Below are 19035 nucleotides of genomic sequence, written 5' to 3'. Positions count from 1 at the left end.
AGTAGGATCCACTTGAACATGAAGTAATCTTCATTTAAGTAAATAAGCAGTGAGCACAAACTTAAAGAGATCAGCAGATTGCCAAGTCAAATCAATACTGCAATAAATATCCAGTGCCTTCCTGCAATTTCCTTTCAGAAATACATTAAGCACTTTCAACAGCAAACAAGTACCTTTACAGTTCAAGATAAGTGATTTTTTTATACCACATTTGTTCAAAAATTCTAGCTATTTCAGCCCCAAGAAACAGCACAGATGTAGCGAGCGTCCCAGGTGACTGGGCTCCAGTAACCTGTATTTCCATCACATACCATCAGGAAGAGAAAGAACAATGCAAAACCAGTGTCTCCTTCCAAATTGAGTTTCCTATCACTCAAAAAAGTTGTTCCTGTCCAAAAATGATTACTTATATATAAATAAATCACAAACTCAACATAAAAAAATACTTTTAAAAAAAATACTATGAGATAAAAGATACCAAGTGAGACCAAAGATATTTCCTGCTTCTTGCTAACAGTCTCCATAAATGGAGAAATGTTTTTTTCCCAGTTTTCCTTATCAAGACTGATCAGATGGAGAGTCAATTCTCTGTCCTCCGGGTAGCAAAGCGCGGATATAAACAGCACTAATGAAATGTCTGAACATTTGAAAAATGATGGCGGGCACACAGCCAACAGGATTCACCTCAGACAGATACACACTCAAGAAATGAACTCTCACACAGAATATTCACAGCATCACAGGATGGCTGAGACTGGTGGGACCTCTGGGTCCCAAAGCTCCAGCACAGACACTCAACGCCGGGTGCCTGGGCCCACATCCAGAAACACTGAAGTGTACCACCAAAAAATTAGAAAACACAACAACAAAACACTAAGACATTATTGCCAAAACTATTTTCTATCAGTTTTCAATTAAAAAAATATATTTACAGAAGTCTAATCACAACTCCCAAGTGCTTACCATCTGAAGTAACAGAGGTGGAAATAAGTACAAGAAGGCTGCACCAAGTAAAGCAGTTACAATCTGTAGACTTTTGAGCTAAGAGTTTCCCAGGTGCTTATTCCTTTTTCTTATTCTTTATCATCTTTTTCCTAGTTATAATAATCTAATGCTGTATTACAACATGAGGCAAAAGTCCAAAAGGTATTTTCCAATAGGTCTCGCACATAGTTGCTGACTACTGCAAAGCAATGCCCACAGCAGTTATCACAAAACATTACAGAAAATGAATTCAATTTCATATTTTAAGCATTGACAAATACAGATGTGGTAATGTAAGTAAAAACCACTGGTCTTCATCAATATTAAAATGATAGAAGTAACAGCACGTTAATTGTTTAAACAAAGAGTACAGCTCACACAATTCTACAGGAAGAATATTTCCCTATCATGCTTTCCCTATCATGCTTATATTTCTTCCCTGCAACACAGCAGATGCTTTGTGTGTTCAAAGAGTCAAAAGAAAAGTCCCATCCTACAATCTAGTGTTTATAGGATAAATTTTCAAAGAACCTTAGTCATATAACAGCATAAGTCATCTTAGAAATAAAAATCCGTCACCTCCTTTGAAGTGTAGTAGCTAGTAATATAAACCCAACACATCTACAGCTTTCTACTACTCCCATATTTACAGCAGCAACATATGAAAAAACAGTTGTGAGCAAGTTCTTACATAAGGTAACGTTTTGTCCAATATCTGTTTAATCCATCACAGTGCTATCTGTAATCTAACCCACAGACATCACTGCATAACTGTCAACAATTTGAGCTTATTTACATCAGGTCTAAAGCATGTATTTGTACACCACTCATTGTTTTTTTTTCCCACTATCACTTTCATAGCTTCAACAGAATACAGCACTTACTGTATTTCACAGCACAGCACCAATATATCAGTGAGCTTTTCAAAAAACGTTGGATGCATTTGCAGGTTACTACAGATGAGCAGATCAGTGATTGCTTACGATCTAGAAGGAAAATGCTCTTACGTATACGACCATATTAAGATAAATTACCTGCCCTGGAATTTTGGGTGTATTTTACACTGATCATGTCCATAATTCAGTAACAATTTTTTTTGTTTTGTTGTTTGTTTTATTAAAGCAAATATTCGATTTTGATAACACACCTTCTAGGAAGCTGGAATTACTGCAACTGAAAATCTTCTACACTGCCTACAGCACCACGTATCTTGTGCTTTACACACAGAACAGTGTTCTTTGTTGTTGTTCTAAGGAAAGTGACAGAGAAAAGAAATGACACTACATTGAGAAGATACAGATTAAAATAACTTGTTTGGGTACACTGGAATTGAGAAGAGTTATTGGAGAAGTAGTTTTAAGACAACCTTTAAGGCAGCTTAAAGCATCAGAAGATCAGAGGCAAGCTATATAGTTACATATTGTGTTAGCAATATGTACAACTTTCTTTATCAACTTCCTGCCAAAAAGAGTATTCAGCGTGCCTGGTCCCTTTCAGAAGTGACAGAACATCAAACACTGCATGAAATCCACAATTTAATTAGACATTTTATGCAGGATGCATCTTACAATGAAAAACTTAACTCATGAACTGCTGGGTTCTAATTTGGAAAAATAATTACTAGGGATTTTGACTTCCTGAATGAATATTCTGCTGCTACTCTAACTGCATTCAAACAAATAAAAGCTGCCACACTTGCTGAATGCGCACAATGGAAGATTTTCTCCTAATTCCCATATATGCATAAACTGACAGCCTAAAATCATAAGCTTTGACATTCCTATATGCTCTGTAGTTTCAGAAAGTTGCCAAGTTCATAGCCTACACTGCTTTGTAATGAACCACTTTCCACTAAAAAAAAACAACCAACCAAGATTACAAAATCACAGAATCATAGAATGGCCAAGGTTGGAAGGGACCTCAAGGATCATGAATCTCCAAGCCCCCTACATTAGATAGCCTATCACTTTGTTTATGCCAGTTTAAACTCAACCAAGAAGGTTTAAAAGTATTGGTAAGAATTTGTACAGTGATTCAAATTACTTAATGCATATGGAAAATATAGGAACATTTACTACTCCCTGAAAATAAAATAGTGTTATATATTATTGATTTTTGACTGAAAAATATGTTCTAAGATGTCTTCTGCTTTATATAAATGTTTTCAATTACAAATCTTAGTAGTGCAAAAGTGACTAATTGAAAAAATGGTAAATTACTGCAGTCACAGAGCTGTGCCTGTCTAGAAGCACAATACTGCCAAGCCATATATCACAAAAACTATTCTTTTACTGCTGCTGACACTGTTCTTCTGCAATATATTGGCATCCTTAGCTTTTTTTTGCCTCACATTAGACCAGAACGACTGATTCCGTGACTGTGGAAAAGGCACAAGGAATTTTTATTTATTTAAAACAAGTAAACAACCACTCCACTTGCTAGACAGGCATAATATCAGAGTGAAAGGTTAAATGGAAATGACAGCTAAGATAGCAGATCACCAATAGCCTCAGGTAAGAACTTGTGTCAGAAAGAAATATTTGCATGTGTAAAGAAGTAAGTTCTGAATTTTAAGAATGTTATCTGTAGTTGCTTCAACAGCTGTGCATTTTTTATTCTTATTCACAAACAAGTTGCATAGTAAGAGAGATTACCTAACTCTTAAGTTCATTTCATATATCCTGTTACCTGCAGAATATGGCCAATAAAAACAGTTTACTGGCTCTTGGAAATAAGTAATAAAATAAGTACTAAAAGTACTACAATGGAGCGCTTTTTACACATATAAACATCTAATATTCCATAGCCAGAACAAGCCAGCAAGTCAGTCCGTGCAACAAACAGCATCTGAGGTGGGAATGAGTACATGTGAACTGCAGGGTAAACACTGTCTACCATCCGCAAAACGCAAACAGGTGAGTACACAGAAAACAAGTCTCAAAGCAGATTTAGTCCAACTCGTGATTATTATTCTGCATTACTGGGATGCCTACAGGCCACAAAAGCTAGTGATTACAGCAGAAGACAACAACACTTTATAAACAAAATTGCTTGTGCACCTAGGCATGTAATTCTTAACTCCACTATTCAGTGTTGCTATTCTATTTTCAATCTCCAGTTATGCTCCTTCCTAATAAATAAAAGGAAATCCAAAAAAGAATCATTTGGTTTTACAATGACCAGTGTAACTCAAATAAATTTAATCATTCTTATAATTTAAATGCTGCTAAATATTTCTGCAGAACTTGTCAATAGCTACAGCAGACTCTTTCTGTACTTTCCTACGTATTTCTTGTTGACACATTTTAACATTTTGAAGCATTAATTTATACTCCATCTATCATTAAAGACAATTAGTGTGATACTCGTTTAGATTTCCACAAATACCTCTGTTAAAGCAACTCAAAGCAATTTATCAGCTACAAGCAGAATACAAGATTTTTTAAATGAAAACTGATACAAACTGATCTCTAAAACAGTAAGAGGAAGACTTTCCACTGAATCAGTGTTATCACAAAGATTTCCAAAGGAGGAAATTTTAGACACTATAATTGCAATCCTCTGTTACAAACCAGTTCAACTGATTTCTCTCTGTTCCTTCCTGATTCTGTATGAGTTCCTAATCTGCCCACACACAAATTGTTCCAAGCAAAGCTGTTCTATCACATTCGTCCACAGCTTTATGATGGAACAATACTGGCATGAAAAACAACAGACTTCCAAATGAACAGAGGCTTAAGTTTGTAGCTTTCTTTTCAGCTTAGACTGTGAGAAGGCCCCAAGGTAACTATTTTGCACTTGTTTATGACATTTAAGACTTATGCAACACTCTAGATGAACACCTAAAGGGTACATTTGCAAATTGCTACTCTGATGGCAGACACAAAAAGGAGGAAACTTAAATGCTGATAAAATTTATTCTACAACAGCACTGAAACAAGGAATTTCTACAAGCCTGTTTCACTTGCAAAATAATGGGAAAACAACTTCTATTTTACATCTGTAGCTAAGGCTGTCCCTGCCATTGAAGAGCACAGAATTTCAGGCTACGAGGCATTTTCTGGAAACAAAGTGGGAACTTACTTTCAAGAAACTCTATGCTCAACCAGGATTGAATCAAAATTTATTACTTTTACCTCTTGTATTTATTTGAAATAGCTTTCATCATTTATAATAATTTCCCTAAAAGCACTTGTTACATTGTTGCTAGCACATATAATTTATCCTTGCCAATTTCTTTGATAGAATGGATATATCATTTACTTAGAAACCATACTAGAGCAGTTCTCTCAGTTAATACACATAATGATTATACAGACTTAATCCTTTTCTTGACCAGCTGAGTAGTTTACACAGACTTGGTTGCAAACTATAACTTCTCCCCTCCATTTGCTTCAGCTAGCCTTCATTCTCAGCGTCTCAACGGTAGGTTGTAAAAGACATCCACAGATTCCTAAAAAAACAAATGGAAGTTTGAATTCTATTCGTCTGAAATGAAAATAAAATGAATAAATAAAAATCAAGACCTACCGCAAGCAGTCAATGACGATATGGAAGACAACTGGTTAAAGTTATACTCAAAAAGAATAATACACTCAAAAAGTACAGAGTTGCATCCGGCGAGGGTCAGGTTGGGTGTTAGGAAAAGGTTCTTTGCCAGAAGGTGGATGGGCACTGGCACAGGATCCCCAGGGCAGTGGCTGTATTCCCAAGCTGCCAAAGCTCAAGAAGCATTTGGACAACGCTCTCAAACATATGGTTTGATTTTTGGGTTGTCTTTTGTGGAGCCAGGAGTTGGAATGATGCTTCTTAGTCCCTTTCAAGTCAGGAGATGATTCTCTGTGCATATATATATATACACACACACACATGCATGCATACATATATATAATATATATGTGCGTGTGTGTATATACACAGCAAATTGGTTCTTGATTTTTAGCTCAACAATCTAAAGTACCCAGTAGGGGGGGAAGGAAATGAACTATGAAGATCTATTGTCTTATCTGCTTTAAGTTTATCATCTTTCATTTGAACTTGTATTATGTAAGGCTGGAAATACAGCAATGTGATTTATTTTTCTACTGCAATAATTCTTTCCCACCTCTCTTCAAACCTTCCAAGTTATACAGCACTTCTCCTAGACTCTCCTTGTTTTGCTGTACAACTTCGACAACTTTTTTATTTCACTCTAAGTTATTAGGACACAAACAACATTCCAAAAAAAATCTCTCTCAAGCATTTCTTTAAGCAGTCGGAGGAAAAAGTGAACTACAACTCGTACATCTCTTTATTATGGTAATAACATTTTTTTCCTTTGAATCTGTCTCTTACTGCTTCAAAATATCGCAAAATATTGAGCAATATTCAAAATATTCCTTACCTGCAAAGTCACATCACAGTTCCAAGTGCAACATGTATCACATTACAAATAAAGCTAATTGGTGTCTCTGAATGGAAGAACTAAGTAATTTGCTTATATGTCCAATATTCAACCAAAAAAATGGTAAAATGAAAAGGGGTGTGAGCATGTTCAGCGTGCATCTATCTAGAATTACCAGAAATACTGACTCACTGACATGAAGTGATGAGAGTTGCAGTTCTAGCTGTGAAGTCAATACATAGAATAAATCAAATGATTTGTCTTCCCCAATACCCTATTAAAATTTATATATTTTCAGTAGCTGCAGAAAATACAGTATATACCTGAGCACGGCCCAAAGATTTCATGTGAAATTATGAAAATAACTTAGTCTATAAAAAGAATATTGAATAGCATGTAAGATATACAAACTTACTCTGTGGGTTAATGTTTTCACTTACAGACATGTGTATCATACTAACCCAAACTGATTTTCTTACTTTTCCATAATTTAAATGATCAAGAAAATATAAACAGGAATTGTTGTAATTAATACTTACATCAAAATTAACTAGTATTTTAGCTGAGGCTATAGTTAAAATGAAGCCACAACTAGAAGCACAAACACATCTGGAATAAAGTTAAAATTTTACCTATTTTTTACTTGGGCTTATTGCAGTTATTTCTAGAAAACAATATTGAACTATTCTAGGTAACAAACAGTTGAAGACTATTCCCCAAAGAACATATGGGCAACCACTCATACCTTCCTTGAAGTCTTTCACTGAACAGAGCACACTGTATGAAGCAACTGCAGTTCTAGCCTAACTTCCTACATAATTAAAAATAATTTACCTTTATTACAAACCTACAGAGAAATATGGCAACTATTTAGGTTAGTCTCCCCACGCACACTGTTGAGGTTCTTTACTTGCTCATCTTCTCAAAAGATGAAAGAATCATTTTAAATGCCTCTCTTTATCATATTATTTAAATTCGCAGTGTGCTTCCTTACAATCTTTTAGGGAAAAAAAAAAAAGTGTAATAGCAACAAAAACAATTATTACAATCATAAAAACTACGTGAAAGCTAAACTTATTTCAGTGTTTGACAAATCTGAAAAATATATACACCTAGTCAGAAAATATCTTTTACCAAAGTCAAGTGATTCAAAACACTTCAGGACATAAAACGTTTCTACTTTTACAATGCCTTCTAAAAATTTATCATCCAGTTCCTGTTGATTTTATGTCCATTTCAAGTATGTTCCTATCTCACTATGCAAGTAGATGCACAATTTGCTCAGTCATCCTCATAGCCTTTGTCTGGAGTCCTTCCAAAAGTTCCACATCTCTTTCACACAGGGGACTCCAGTACTTAACCAGTGGCTTCACCAGAGCAGAAGTGAGCACTCTTCCTAATGCAGCCAAGGACACCCACCAGCATTCCTTGCTGCAAGGGTCCATGGCTGAATTCCCCGCATTTTCTGAATTTACAAGTTACCTAGTGGAAACTTCAATCACTGTGTGGGGAAACTGAGAATCTTGTGAGATATTCTTTTCCCTCTGCTCTGTAAGTTCTCATTGTAGATCTACTTGCAGGGTGGCTGCAAACTGGGTAAATTAAGAAAGTCCACAATGGAACTACATTTTAAAACTTTCTGAGCAAGTCTGCAGCTAGTTGATGAATTCCAGTGCTGATGAAAAATATGGATTACTTTACAGTAGTTCTTCTGTGAAATTATTCCATGTCCACAGAAAATCATCCTTCTGCAAATTGCCAAATTATCTACAGAAGAACGTAATTTACTCTTTCTTCTGCTCTCAATGAAAAATTTCATATTTCAAGGTTTCTTTGGGAAACTCTGAACACTTTGATGGTGGGTTGAGGATATATATGTGTTGTTTAAGGTGTGTTAGAGAACACCATTCAAGCGCTCTTTTATATTGTTAGTGGCTTGAAGGAGCACAGGCAGGATCATTTGGAAAATGGTCCCAAAGCCTGTTGTTAAATGAAGGCTTAAACACCAAAGCCATGTTATTATGGTTTCCGTAACATGATAATAATTAACAAGTGTGAAATAGTTCCTATAAGTCTGCAAGATGCCTCCTAACACTGCAAAGGTTAAAGGAGATTCCCTCATCAATTCTTGTTTGTATTCTGAGACAAGATTCATAACAGTATCATTAAAAACACTATATTGAAGTGGTCAACCCTCTGGGTTTTTCCTGAACAAATGATGAACTCTCCTTAAGGACTCTTCCTAAGTAAGTGCTAAAATATATAGCCCACAATACACCAAAATATGCAGCAGAGCTTCAGTCAGAGATGAATGCAGTTATGGACCAGACTGGGACAACACAGCACATTGAATACTGACCTGAGAAAACCCTAAGCATTTAGGACTGTTCAAAGGATTGTCCTACTCTTACAAGCAGCAACATAAAAAGAACCAGCTGAAAGAGCTGTGCAGTCTAGTCCCTTTGGCTTTAAAACTTGTAGATTTAATAAAACATAATAACAACTTAAGTTCTCATGAAAACTCTGAGAACATATTCACTCATTCAACAGATTTCCACAGAAAAAACACTTCTCAAAGGGTGAAAGACAGAGATCAAGATCTCTAAGCCACCTATCACTAGCAAAGTAGATGAAAAACCTTGAAAAACTCATCTAAAGACTAATAGTAAATATATTCAACTAACTGAACCTTACCAGAAAGGGCTAAAAACTTCTAGAACTAAAATGAAACGTGCTGTAAACCAAAAAACTTTTACCTCTAGACAACAGTTTTGCTTCACAATGATATTAAAAAAAAAAAAAAATCGAACTGCTTTGTTTTATAGGTGTTTTATTAGATACCATCTGCGCTACAGCATTTCTGACAGGGAAAGAATACATCTGTCATACTGAAAACTATGCAGAATGTGTTGTAAGAAAAAGGGAACAAAGGTTTGAAAAATTATGTTCATCCAGCTGCTTTACAAATATGGTATGAGGAAAGGAGATATAGTTTGGGGCACTGAAATCAAGAGACAGAATATCCTAAAAACCTTTTTTTTCTTTCTTTTTTAAGACAAGTTGGAACAAACAACATCCAAAGCAAATGTGCTGTTACACTCTATGGGTCATTTTTAGCAAGGGTGTGTATATATACAATCAGAAGTTCCAATACCAGCTCCATACAAAATGTTACAGGATGCATAACAAACACAGTTGAACTCCATTCTGGCTGCAGCTTTGTCCCTCAAATGATCCATAAAATTTGTTTGTCGAGACCTACATTCTCTAAACAACTGAATTAGCAGTATTTAACCTTAAATAAATTGCACAGCTCCTAGAAGAAGAAAAAAGTCAACATTCAAGAGTGATTTTATACATACAAGCCAGCAGGCAACAGTCAGTAAGGTCAAATAGTAACAAAACACAAACAGTACATGCAGTTCCAAGAGATGGTTTTGTTGAATGCTGGCAAGACATACGTCTGCAACATAAGCATACCCTCAAAGTGTTACATTTCCTGTCTAGAAGAGAATTCATATTTGCAATTAATAAGGTATCTGATTCATCAATGACAAAAAATTAATAGTGCTTTTCACACTTGCAGTACAGTGGCTTGCATATGCAGAACTAAGTCTTAATAAAACTAAGCAACTGAGTATTGACTAGCTATGAAGAAAACAACATCAGATATGGATTACATCCAAAAAAGCAAATGTCATGTCATTTGCTTTAAAGCACTGAATTGTACAGTAACTTATATGATACTATTATTCTATTTACATATTAAAACCAGTAATTCTTCTAAATTTTCCACAATTAGGATCAGCTAGAAGAAACCCTTATGATTACAGGTAGCAAAACCACAAACATTTATGCTTGTTAATTCATAATGTATTCATATGGAATGGTGCCACACCCTAGTTCCTCATTGGCTTATTTCATTCCACACTTACCTGAGTACAACTTACTTTCAGAGTTCAGGAAAGTGCAAACAAATATGGGCACTTTCTAAAAAGGTGAACACTTTCTGAGGATTTGCTGATCCTCAGTTTTGTGCAGAAGTTAACCCATTTTGTTTACATTTTTCTTTTTCCCCTTGCTATTCCTTTGCAGCACAAGAGAAAAATCAAAAGAATAAGGCTACAGACTGCAAGATTCAGGGAGCTGATTATTTAAGTGCGTAAAGCAGCAAATAATTCTGCATTGACAGAAGTGAGTGAAACAGAAGATGAACAGATTTAATGATCAGAAAAAACACAGTGATATAATAAAAACTATTGCATTTAAACGGTAGAATCCAACAGCGAATCTAAACACACCTAATTCAATTGAATTATTCCTTCATTTAACGTCATCATTGCAGCCTCTCAACATATTCATCTTTAAGAGTTAACATTCAAGGTGAAGATGAATAGTGCTACTTTTTTTTTTGTTTGTTTTTTAATTGCATACATCATTACAAGTTTAGGATGAGACATAAAAATACAAGCAACTCTTTTACTAAAACAATTTAGGGAAATAGAGCGCAGCAATTCAAATCTCATTGTTTGAATTTGAATCTGTAGCATGATCACATGTTCCCTGCAGTCAACATTAACTTCTTTATATACAAATTCATTATCATAAGTCTACTCGGAGAAAAGATGACAAATTAAGTATTCTGCAAAAATAGTTTATGAAGTAACCTACCAATTTGTGATTAAGGAGTGCATAAAATATTTGGAAAGATGATCACATTTTCAAGTCAGGAACAGACAATCTTTCTCCCCATCAAAAATGTTAATGATTTCATCACTACTTAAAATGTGATTTACATTCTGCTAACAAAAAATAAGTTGATATACTTATTTAAAAGCAAACGTATTAACTGCTGGGACGCTGCTGATTTTCAATACACTCAGACTCTTCCAGGACCTAAGGGTATCTGATAAAGGACTTAGAATTAAATATTGTCCAATTTTCCCCAACAGGTAGAATACAGCAAATCCCTAAATAGTCTTGAACTAGTTATATACTTCAGAAACTGAAGAAGCTATTTTTCATACAAGCAAATACTATATTATTTTTATGCAAAGTATGTCTACATTCAACTCAGAAGTATTACTATATCTCCTACTGACAAACCCAAGGTAGCTTAAAACTATCAAGCATGGTAACAATTCAACAAGAGAGAAAATACCCAAATGGAGGTTTTATAGCCTCCTCTCTTCTGCATTTCCCTACATCTTATGCAACTTCTACAACAGCTTTGAACTAGTTAGACTGACAGCTTTACAGACAGCTCAGGCATATTTACATAAACTTTAGTTACCATCTGACAGCAAATATAATCTCAGAATTTTTCTTCTACTCTGATTACAGCCTTCATTGCTGCACAGATTCTTAAAGACACAAGGCTGATCTTGCACATAGGTTCCATAAAGTCTCTTCACAGCAAACAAATTTGCATTGTAGGTTATGAATCTTCCTGCTCATGCAGAATTTCCACAGAACTTTCCTTTCCTGAGGCCCTATGAAGCATATTTGCCCAAATCTTAAAAACTTTCTCATTCACAGAGCTTTCATTTTTGAAGTAATTTAAAACTGCTGAAAATATGCTACTCTTTCTTTGATGTCGAACTACCAGCTATTAGTATAGCCATTCTGTGTACTCAATTGCTGATTAACCAGCAATGTTTTCTCCTTTCAAGCACAGAAATTCAGTCAAATCAATGACCATTTCACATTTTGTTATCTACACAATCTCTGTAAAAGAAAAATTTTGAAGAAATAAATCAGCCTATTACCAGTGAGTTATTTACAAAAAGACTACTTATGCATTAAAAGATATAAAGGTAGATATGGTATTACATAGAAACATATTCAAGAGCATTTTGCATAAGTCAACAAAACTGGCTATGTTGTGTTGCCCTCTTCAGGTCAGTAGCAGTCATGGTTTTAGTCCTGCTTGACTAGATATTGAACAATCTTACGACAAAAGGTAAAACTGCCAGTCTGCAGTTTCAAGTAGCAGCTAACTCTATTCCACCTGAACTTGAAGTATTATTTCTATAGGATTTTCAATCAAAACACTTTACAGATTGTCTCTACTTTGCCTGACCTTCAATACCAATCTTGAAGATTTTCTAAGTATCAGCTGGTGACTACAGCTAGACTACAAAACAATTTCAGCACTGCTAAGCAAGTTTGAAGAGCTCCACTGATGTACTTCATGATGTAAAATGAAGCTACGCAACTCACTGTTAATGAACAGATAGGTCAGAAAGCTTTATAGAGGTGGAAGGCAATGTAAAACTTAGAAACTGGACAATCTATTATCTAAATATTAATTAAATCTAAAATCTATGTAGACACCTCAAAGCCACACCTTTGACATAAAGAGCGAAGTGCTCAGTTAAACCTGTATATTACAAAGCATGGTGAATTTCAAGCACATTACTAAAGCAAATACACACTGTAACAATTTGTAACTGTAAAGTCTAATCATGACATCAAGACTCTTAGGACAGACTACAGAGGGAGGGAGGGCAAGAGATTGACAGGAAGCAACATGCAGAGCACAACCAAGAACAAGTGGGTGAGAATGACCTGGTGAGACTGCGGGTGAGTTGGCGTGACTCTCTGATATCAAAACTCCAGGATGAGTACAGACTAGGTGCACAACAACAACAACGAGACAGTGTTCCCATCTGCAGTACAAGACAGCATGCAGTGGTTTACCAGGTCAGCCTATCAGCACCTGTCTAAAAGGCACCACTTCAGTGCCTGGAGCCAGAGGTCCTACTGCAGATTGAAGGAAGCTTCTTGTCAATTATCAGCCTCGCAGTATGTCCAATTGTAAAATGCAAAACCCACTAATCTTAAACATAGGGACTATGACCTCAAGACAAACTAGCTATGGTGCCATACCAGAAAAGCAGCACTCTCGATGCATGATATACTCACAGCATTGTGATTATTTTCTCTCTTCAAATGAAAAAGGCATTCTATTCAAAAGTATTATCAGAGAAAAGGTTTTATGCAACATTCATTTGAAGGCAGTAGCTTATATCTCTGAAGAAATGATGTGGGACATATTTATTTTTGAGCCATCTAAGTAAAAGTGACACCAAAAAATAGTCACTGCTTTTAAACTAGCTCTGCTAGAAAAAGTTTCCACCTATATCAAAGCTTCAACTGTACAAATTCCTCAAGACACACTTTAGACTATGACAATTGCAATAAAAATTGCCAAATCTCTTAGCTAACTTAAAATTGCATTAGTGACATGCAATCTTTTTCTTCATCTTTCATGGTAGATGCTAGGATTCCAGTCCAATCTTAGCTGCTGCTCTTAAAAGAATTAGTGCTGGACAAAAGGCTTAAAATTATCTGTGGTTAGTTTAGTTCTGACTTACTCAAGTACTATGTTAGTATTTTTGCCATCTTTCTCCCCTACGCACCATCATATTTGGATACCACAAGAGGTATGATTCATATTATTCTTTAGAAATGCTTTTTAATAGACAAGCTTTACAAATGAGAGAGCATTTGAGTTTTGAAGATATACTTTCCAATGATGTTCTGATATCAGATCTTCATTGCATTTCTTTTTCAAGAGTCATAAAGACTGCTTTTTCTTAGCTACCATCAACTAAGCACATTTCTCTGAAGGAAAACAAACTCATATATAGCCAAAAAGAACCCACCAACCATCACTCCCTACGCAGTTCCCTTCATAGAATTTTCCTCTATTATTTGGTGGATAATGGAAGGTAGGGAGAATAAGAGGAGGAATTCTTCCCATTGAAGGCAATGTCTAGTAAGTTCCTGTAATCCAACTGCACAGGTTTATTTAATCAACAGAACTGTTGTATAAGAATACACAAGGGATGAATGACTTTAATACAAATTTAATACAAACCCAGACTAACACAACTGTCAGATATTTATGTAGGAATATGAAAATTGCCAACTAGAATGCAAAGTTGACTTTTCCTAACAATAAGAGAATGTAATGCTGTTGGGATTGAGGTTAAATAGATTTCAAGAATACTTCTGATTAATTTATTTCAGTATATGCAAGTCTGTCACTGAGTACAGCAAATTTATGTTGAAATTATAGAAATTAACTTCCTGTTTGGAATCAAACTATCATCTCATCTTTCACGCTTTCTGAAAATTCCTCTAAACATCACCTTCTATGATGAGCAGTTGCCAGTGCACAAAGCAACAAGACCAACAAAAAAAGCTAGAAACACCTGCAGCCACCTTTTAAGAAAGAGGAACATTACTGAAAATACTTAGAAATGTTAAGAACGTCAGCACTGAAAATAATATACAGCAACTTTCTCAAAAGCTGTCTCAGCATCATCTTTATTTATGTTTGGTCTTCTATTCTTAATCAGATATTTGGGGCTTCAATTATTATCAAGTACAGATTTCCAACTGAAAAAGCTAACGTGAAGATAAGCACTACTGAGTAAAAGTATAAAAACAGATTTTTTTTTTTTAAGAAAACTTTACTAGCACGAAATATCATGCAATATCAAAATTTCACTCAAGTTTTAAGTCCTCTATCTTATTCAAAAAACAAATTTTCACTTGATGCATCCATGCATGTGCTGTGTTTTTGTTTTTATTTTTTACAGAAAGACTTAAACAAAAAACTATGAGAGAGTAACAATTCAGTTGTCAAACAGAAATGCTGAGCAAAGTGCTTTTCCTGAGGCATACTTTTTGATACCTAGACTAACCTTGTCATCTGTCATGATATCTGACCAAAATAACTGATTTCCGTTCTCAACCTAAGGTTTCACTATGACAGTAAGTGTCTTGTATCTAACATTAAAAAATATTTCAGTCTCATAGCAACATTGATAGTCTTTTACAGATTTCAATTTATAAATTAAAATAAAATCTGTTACAAAGCAGTAATAGATAATTCACGAGATTTTTTTTTAATGTGCCAGATGTAAAACAAATGCAAACAGCTGAAAATGCATCAAAACCAGATCAGAGAAGAATTCTAATTGATGGGAGACTACATAGCTTTTAACCATGCTTAGTTCTGAAGTTTATCATGACCATAATGCTATGAAAACAAAGGGGACATAAAGAAAAAAACTGAGATGTATTCCTTGGAATCCCTATAAACAAAGTCCTGAGATTCTATGATTCTATGAAAAACAGCACTGGAGTGTTAGATCAGAGAAAAAAAATAATCAAAGATTGTTCGGTACTGTAAAGTATATAATAAAAGAAAAAAGGTAAGAATTGGACACAAGATCTATGCCTCGAAATTTCTTTTTGTAACATGAGCAAGAAAAGAAGCCTACACAGTGGTTAAACATAGAAGTACTGATTCTCAAGTATTTCATTCAGCCATTTCAAAGCATATTTTGCATCCAAAGTAGTCCCCATGTGTAGTTTTTACACATCAAACTACCATCTATACTAGCTTTAGCACATTCTCAAGTATTACTCACGACACAGTGAATGGTAATTATCTGTTAGAACAAACACAATCCAGTTTGTCTTTACTAATTCATACAAACTTTCACCTTAATGTTAGAAAAGGGAAAGTATAATTATGAAAAAGCCAAGATAATGACATAAGACACCTTAGGTGAAGAGTATGATAAAATTGGTTTTATTTTGTTATCTCCTACCTGATAAATTCTAAATGGGATGTACCGAAATCCACTATCTTCTGGAGGATACTCCATGAGTTTTCGGTTTATTGCCCAAAATTGCTCAAATTTATCTGTGAAGGTAAAAGCAGATTTTGTTAATACTAGTAACATGCCTAATTCTTCAGCTATAAGAGATAAATAAGGCATGATTGGAACAGCATGCAAATGCAAACTTTTCTTACAGAAATTCAGTCTGTACAAATTTATTTTCCCCATATTTCTCTTCCCTATTTAGCCTCAAGCCAGAGAAAAGCCATCTGCGTTTTCCTATGAAAATGGTGACATGACGACTTCTAGTGGGTTTCTCTTTCAGTTTAAGTCACATCACATCTCCCAGTGCTAGAGAAATAATGAGCCACTACCTCAATTAATAGTGTCTGCATCTACACTCTTGGTTAGTACTGGTCCACACTGCCTCCCAGTTTATTAAAAATATCCACTTGTTCCTAACTATAGGAGAACTATAGGTGCAAAGCATGGATTAACTAAAAAGCAGGCAAAAAACTTCTCAGAGGGTTTACATTTGGAAATTCTCAGAGGGTTTACATTTGGATATGTAAGTCTTAAAATAATCCCCAGTGATGCATGATCTAATCAGAAAGCATACTGTCAGTTTCACAAGGCAGCTTGGAAATAAAATTTTGTTTGAATAACATTTTTGTTAACATTATCCACATAACTAGGTTTCTCAAAACAGCGATAGGCAGCACACCATTTTCATCCTGTTCAGACAATACAAGAACTGAATAGTATGCTGTGCTTACAGTTTGTTAAGGTCAACACAGGCCTAAAGTAATACATTTTATTTATTTATTTTTAACAGATTTAAATCAATTATTCAAGAAACCCAATAGAAAAATTAATTAATACGAAGGGCTACGATGAATAAATCTGCCACTAACCTCATGGAGAGGCAGCTTTAAAAAGAGAAGAGGAAGAGATAAGTTTCCTTATAGGCCCTAACATTTAAGGCACAAAACACAGCGGCTGGGTCTGCAGCAGGAACGTGGTATCACATTCTTTCCTCAGAGCAATGCTGAGTCTCAGAACGACGACAGAGAGAATACTGTTAGAGAATTCAACCACTGTGAGTCAAGGTCAAATTGAGAAATCCGCTCACTGATAAAAGCTTCCAGCTTCCAAAATTGTTGCAACTGCAGAAAACTAAAATAATCTGGGATTTGCTTCTCCTGAGCATACAGTACCAGACTTCTGTCAGTACGCTGAAGGACGCAGAGCACAGCTCCTAAATTGCTGCTTTTCCTGACTGAAGATGGCAAAGTTTCACAGAAACAGTAAAACTTCTGCCGGGTATTCTGGAGCAGCATTTCCCGATACCTACCTCAGAAAGTATTTTCACACCCTTCTTTCCTGATTAGCAGCAAGCACCTCTGGGCAAGTATTTGCCTGAGTTGCAAAGTGCCCAACAGCAAACCTGCTGGAGACTTCAGCTGTGATAACAATGACCCGGGAGCTAGCTGTGCCCAAGCAAACCTACATTTGGGAACCCCAGCCTACAGAGTCAGACATTTACTCATGCAATGAGCAAAGAATAATAGCAGCCTTCTCATGAGCTCTGCTAGCAGGAAGGTGTGTAGCTCGCTTCAAAAGTGATGCCAGTAGAGCTTCACCCTCTGCTGTCTTACCATCAACATTTACATCTGATGTCATGGGCCAGCATAATAAAACAGGAGGCATTACTTTCAGAGTAGCCCTCATACAAAAGAGTCAGAGATCTTAAGCCACATATGCAGTGTAGGTAGAGCATTATCTAAAGATGTCCAAGATAAGGAATCCTCAACATTGTACTGCTGTCCTTCAAACAACCTTATATGGATACTGGATACTTTTTTTTTTTTTTTTTTAATTACAGGAATCTGATTGGAGTGTAAGAAAACTATCCCAAAATTTTAAAGAACGCAGGGAAAAGGTTATCCAGTCTGCATGTACACTAATACATATAACCTAGCAAGAGCTTTTATTAGCATCAAGCACATTGGCTTAATGCCAGAATTCCAAATTATTTTAAAATAAGTGCAGCAAGATAAAACTTCAAATTTAAAGCTTAAAAAAAAAAAAAAAAAGGCACCCAATCCTCTCCAAATTCTTTTGAAAATATGAGGAAAAGGATTCATAATTCTCCCATTTTTGTGTCAGTGCCTCCCATTTATATGAAACAGACATAAGGAAGCTATTAACAATACTACAAGAAATAACAATCTTTAGAGCATTGACTAGATAGGACTTAAAGGCACAAAGCTACTGGGCAGAAGTTTAACAATCAAAACTGAATTTTCCTCAATCCAGTAAGCAAGGAAGAGCTCTGCACCAATTGGCCAAAGCACTTCACATGCACATCTCCCTCCCTCTAGAGAATGTTATGCAGGCTATGTAACATCTATGTTCCCGTGCACTCAAAAACAATCACTTTTGTTTCCCGTGATCTGTTTTAAAGAAAGTGCTTGACCAATATGTTAAAGTTTCTGTATTAGCAAAATCAGTACTTGTAAAAGACGAGATGTTCGTATCTGAAAAACAGCATTTCAATCAATGGTAATAAAGTTCAAACTGAAATATTAGATTAGTGATAGCAGAAAAGTTTCAAATGACTACTAATCAAATGACTTAAACAAGAGCTTTGCCACAAGCAATAAACAAAACCCTTTTTCTCTGAATTTTATGTCAATAAACAGAAAGTTAATAACCAAATAATGGAAGAGAGATCCAGTTGAAAGAAACATATGGGTTATGATTTATATTTATAAATATTTATTAGAAATGCAGCCAGTGCACATCTAAACAGACAGACAGTCTTCAGTACAACAGATATGCACTAAATCTACATAAAGTTTTGAAAATGCCCATATATGTAGAAATAGTAAGAGGTAACAAATCCACAAGAACAATGTCATCCACAGTCTCAGTACACAAAATTACTAACCAGCAAACTAATTAGTCAAGCAAGACACATGATGCATTTGGTGCTCAGATACCCCACTGAAAACGTTAATG

At 35.3% G+C, this 19035-nt stretch overlaps 1 protein-coding gene across 3 annotated transcripts in view; it reads right to left on the bottom strand.

The window, feature by feature from the left end:
* ATG5 (autophagy related 5) overlaps positions 1-19035 on the bottom strand; it is a 70328-nt gene that overhangs the window by 25705 nt on the left and 25588 nt on the right. For all 3 annotated transcript variants that reach the window (XR_014881452.1, XM_085217570.1, XM_085217571.1), the window contains exon 6: positions 16000-16094. Coding sequence is in view for 2 of the 3 variants with exons in the window: in XM_085217570.1 (XP_085073696.1) it covers positions 16000-16094 (95 nt within the window). In the remaining variant the exon portion in view is untranslated. The remainder of the gene's footprint in view (positions 1-15999; positions 16095-19035) is intronic.

This window comes from Meleagris gallopavo, chromosome 2 (assembly GCF_905368555.1).
Source record: "Meleagris gallopavo chromosome 2, MGAL_WU_HG_1.1, whole genome shotgun sequence".
NCBI classification, from domain to species: domain Eukaryota; kingdom Metazoa; phylum Chordata; class Aves; order Galliformes; family Phasianidae; genus Meleagris; species Meleagris gallopavo.
Note: the sequence above shows the minus strand (reverse complement) of the source record. Positions and strands in the feature narration are given on the sequence as shown.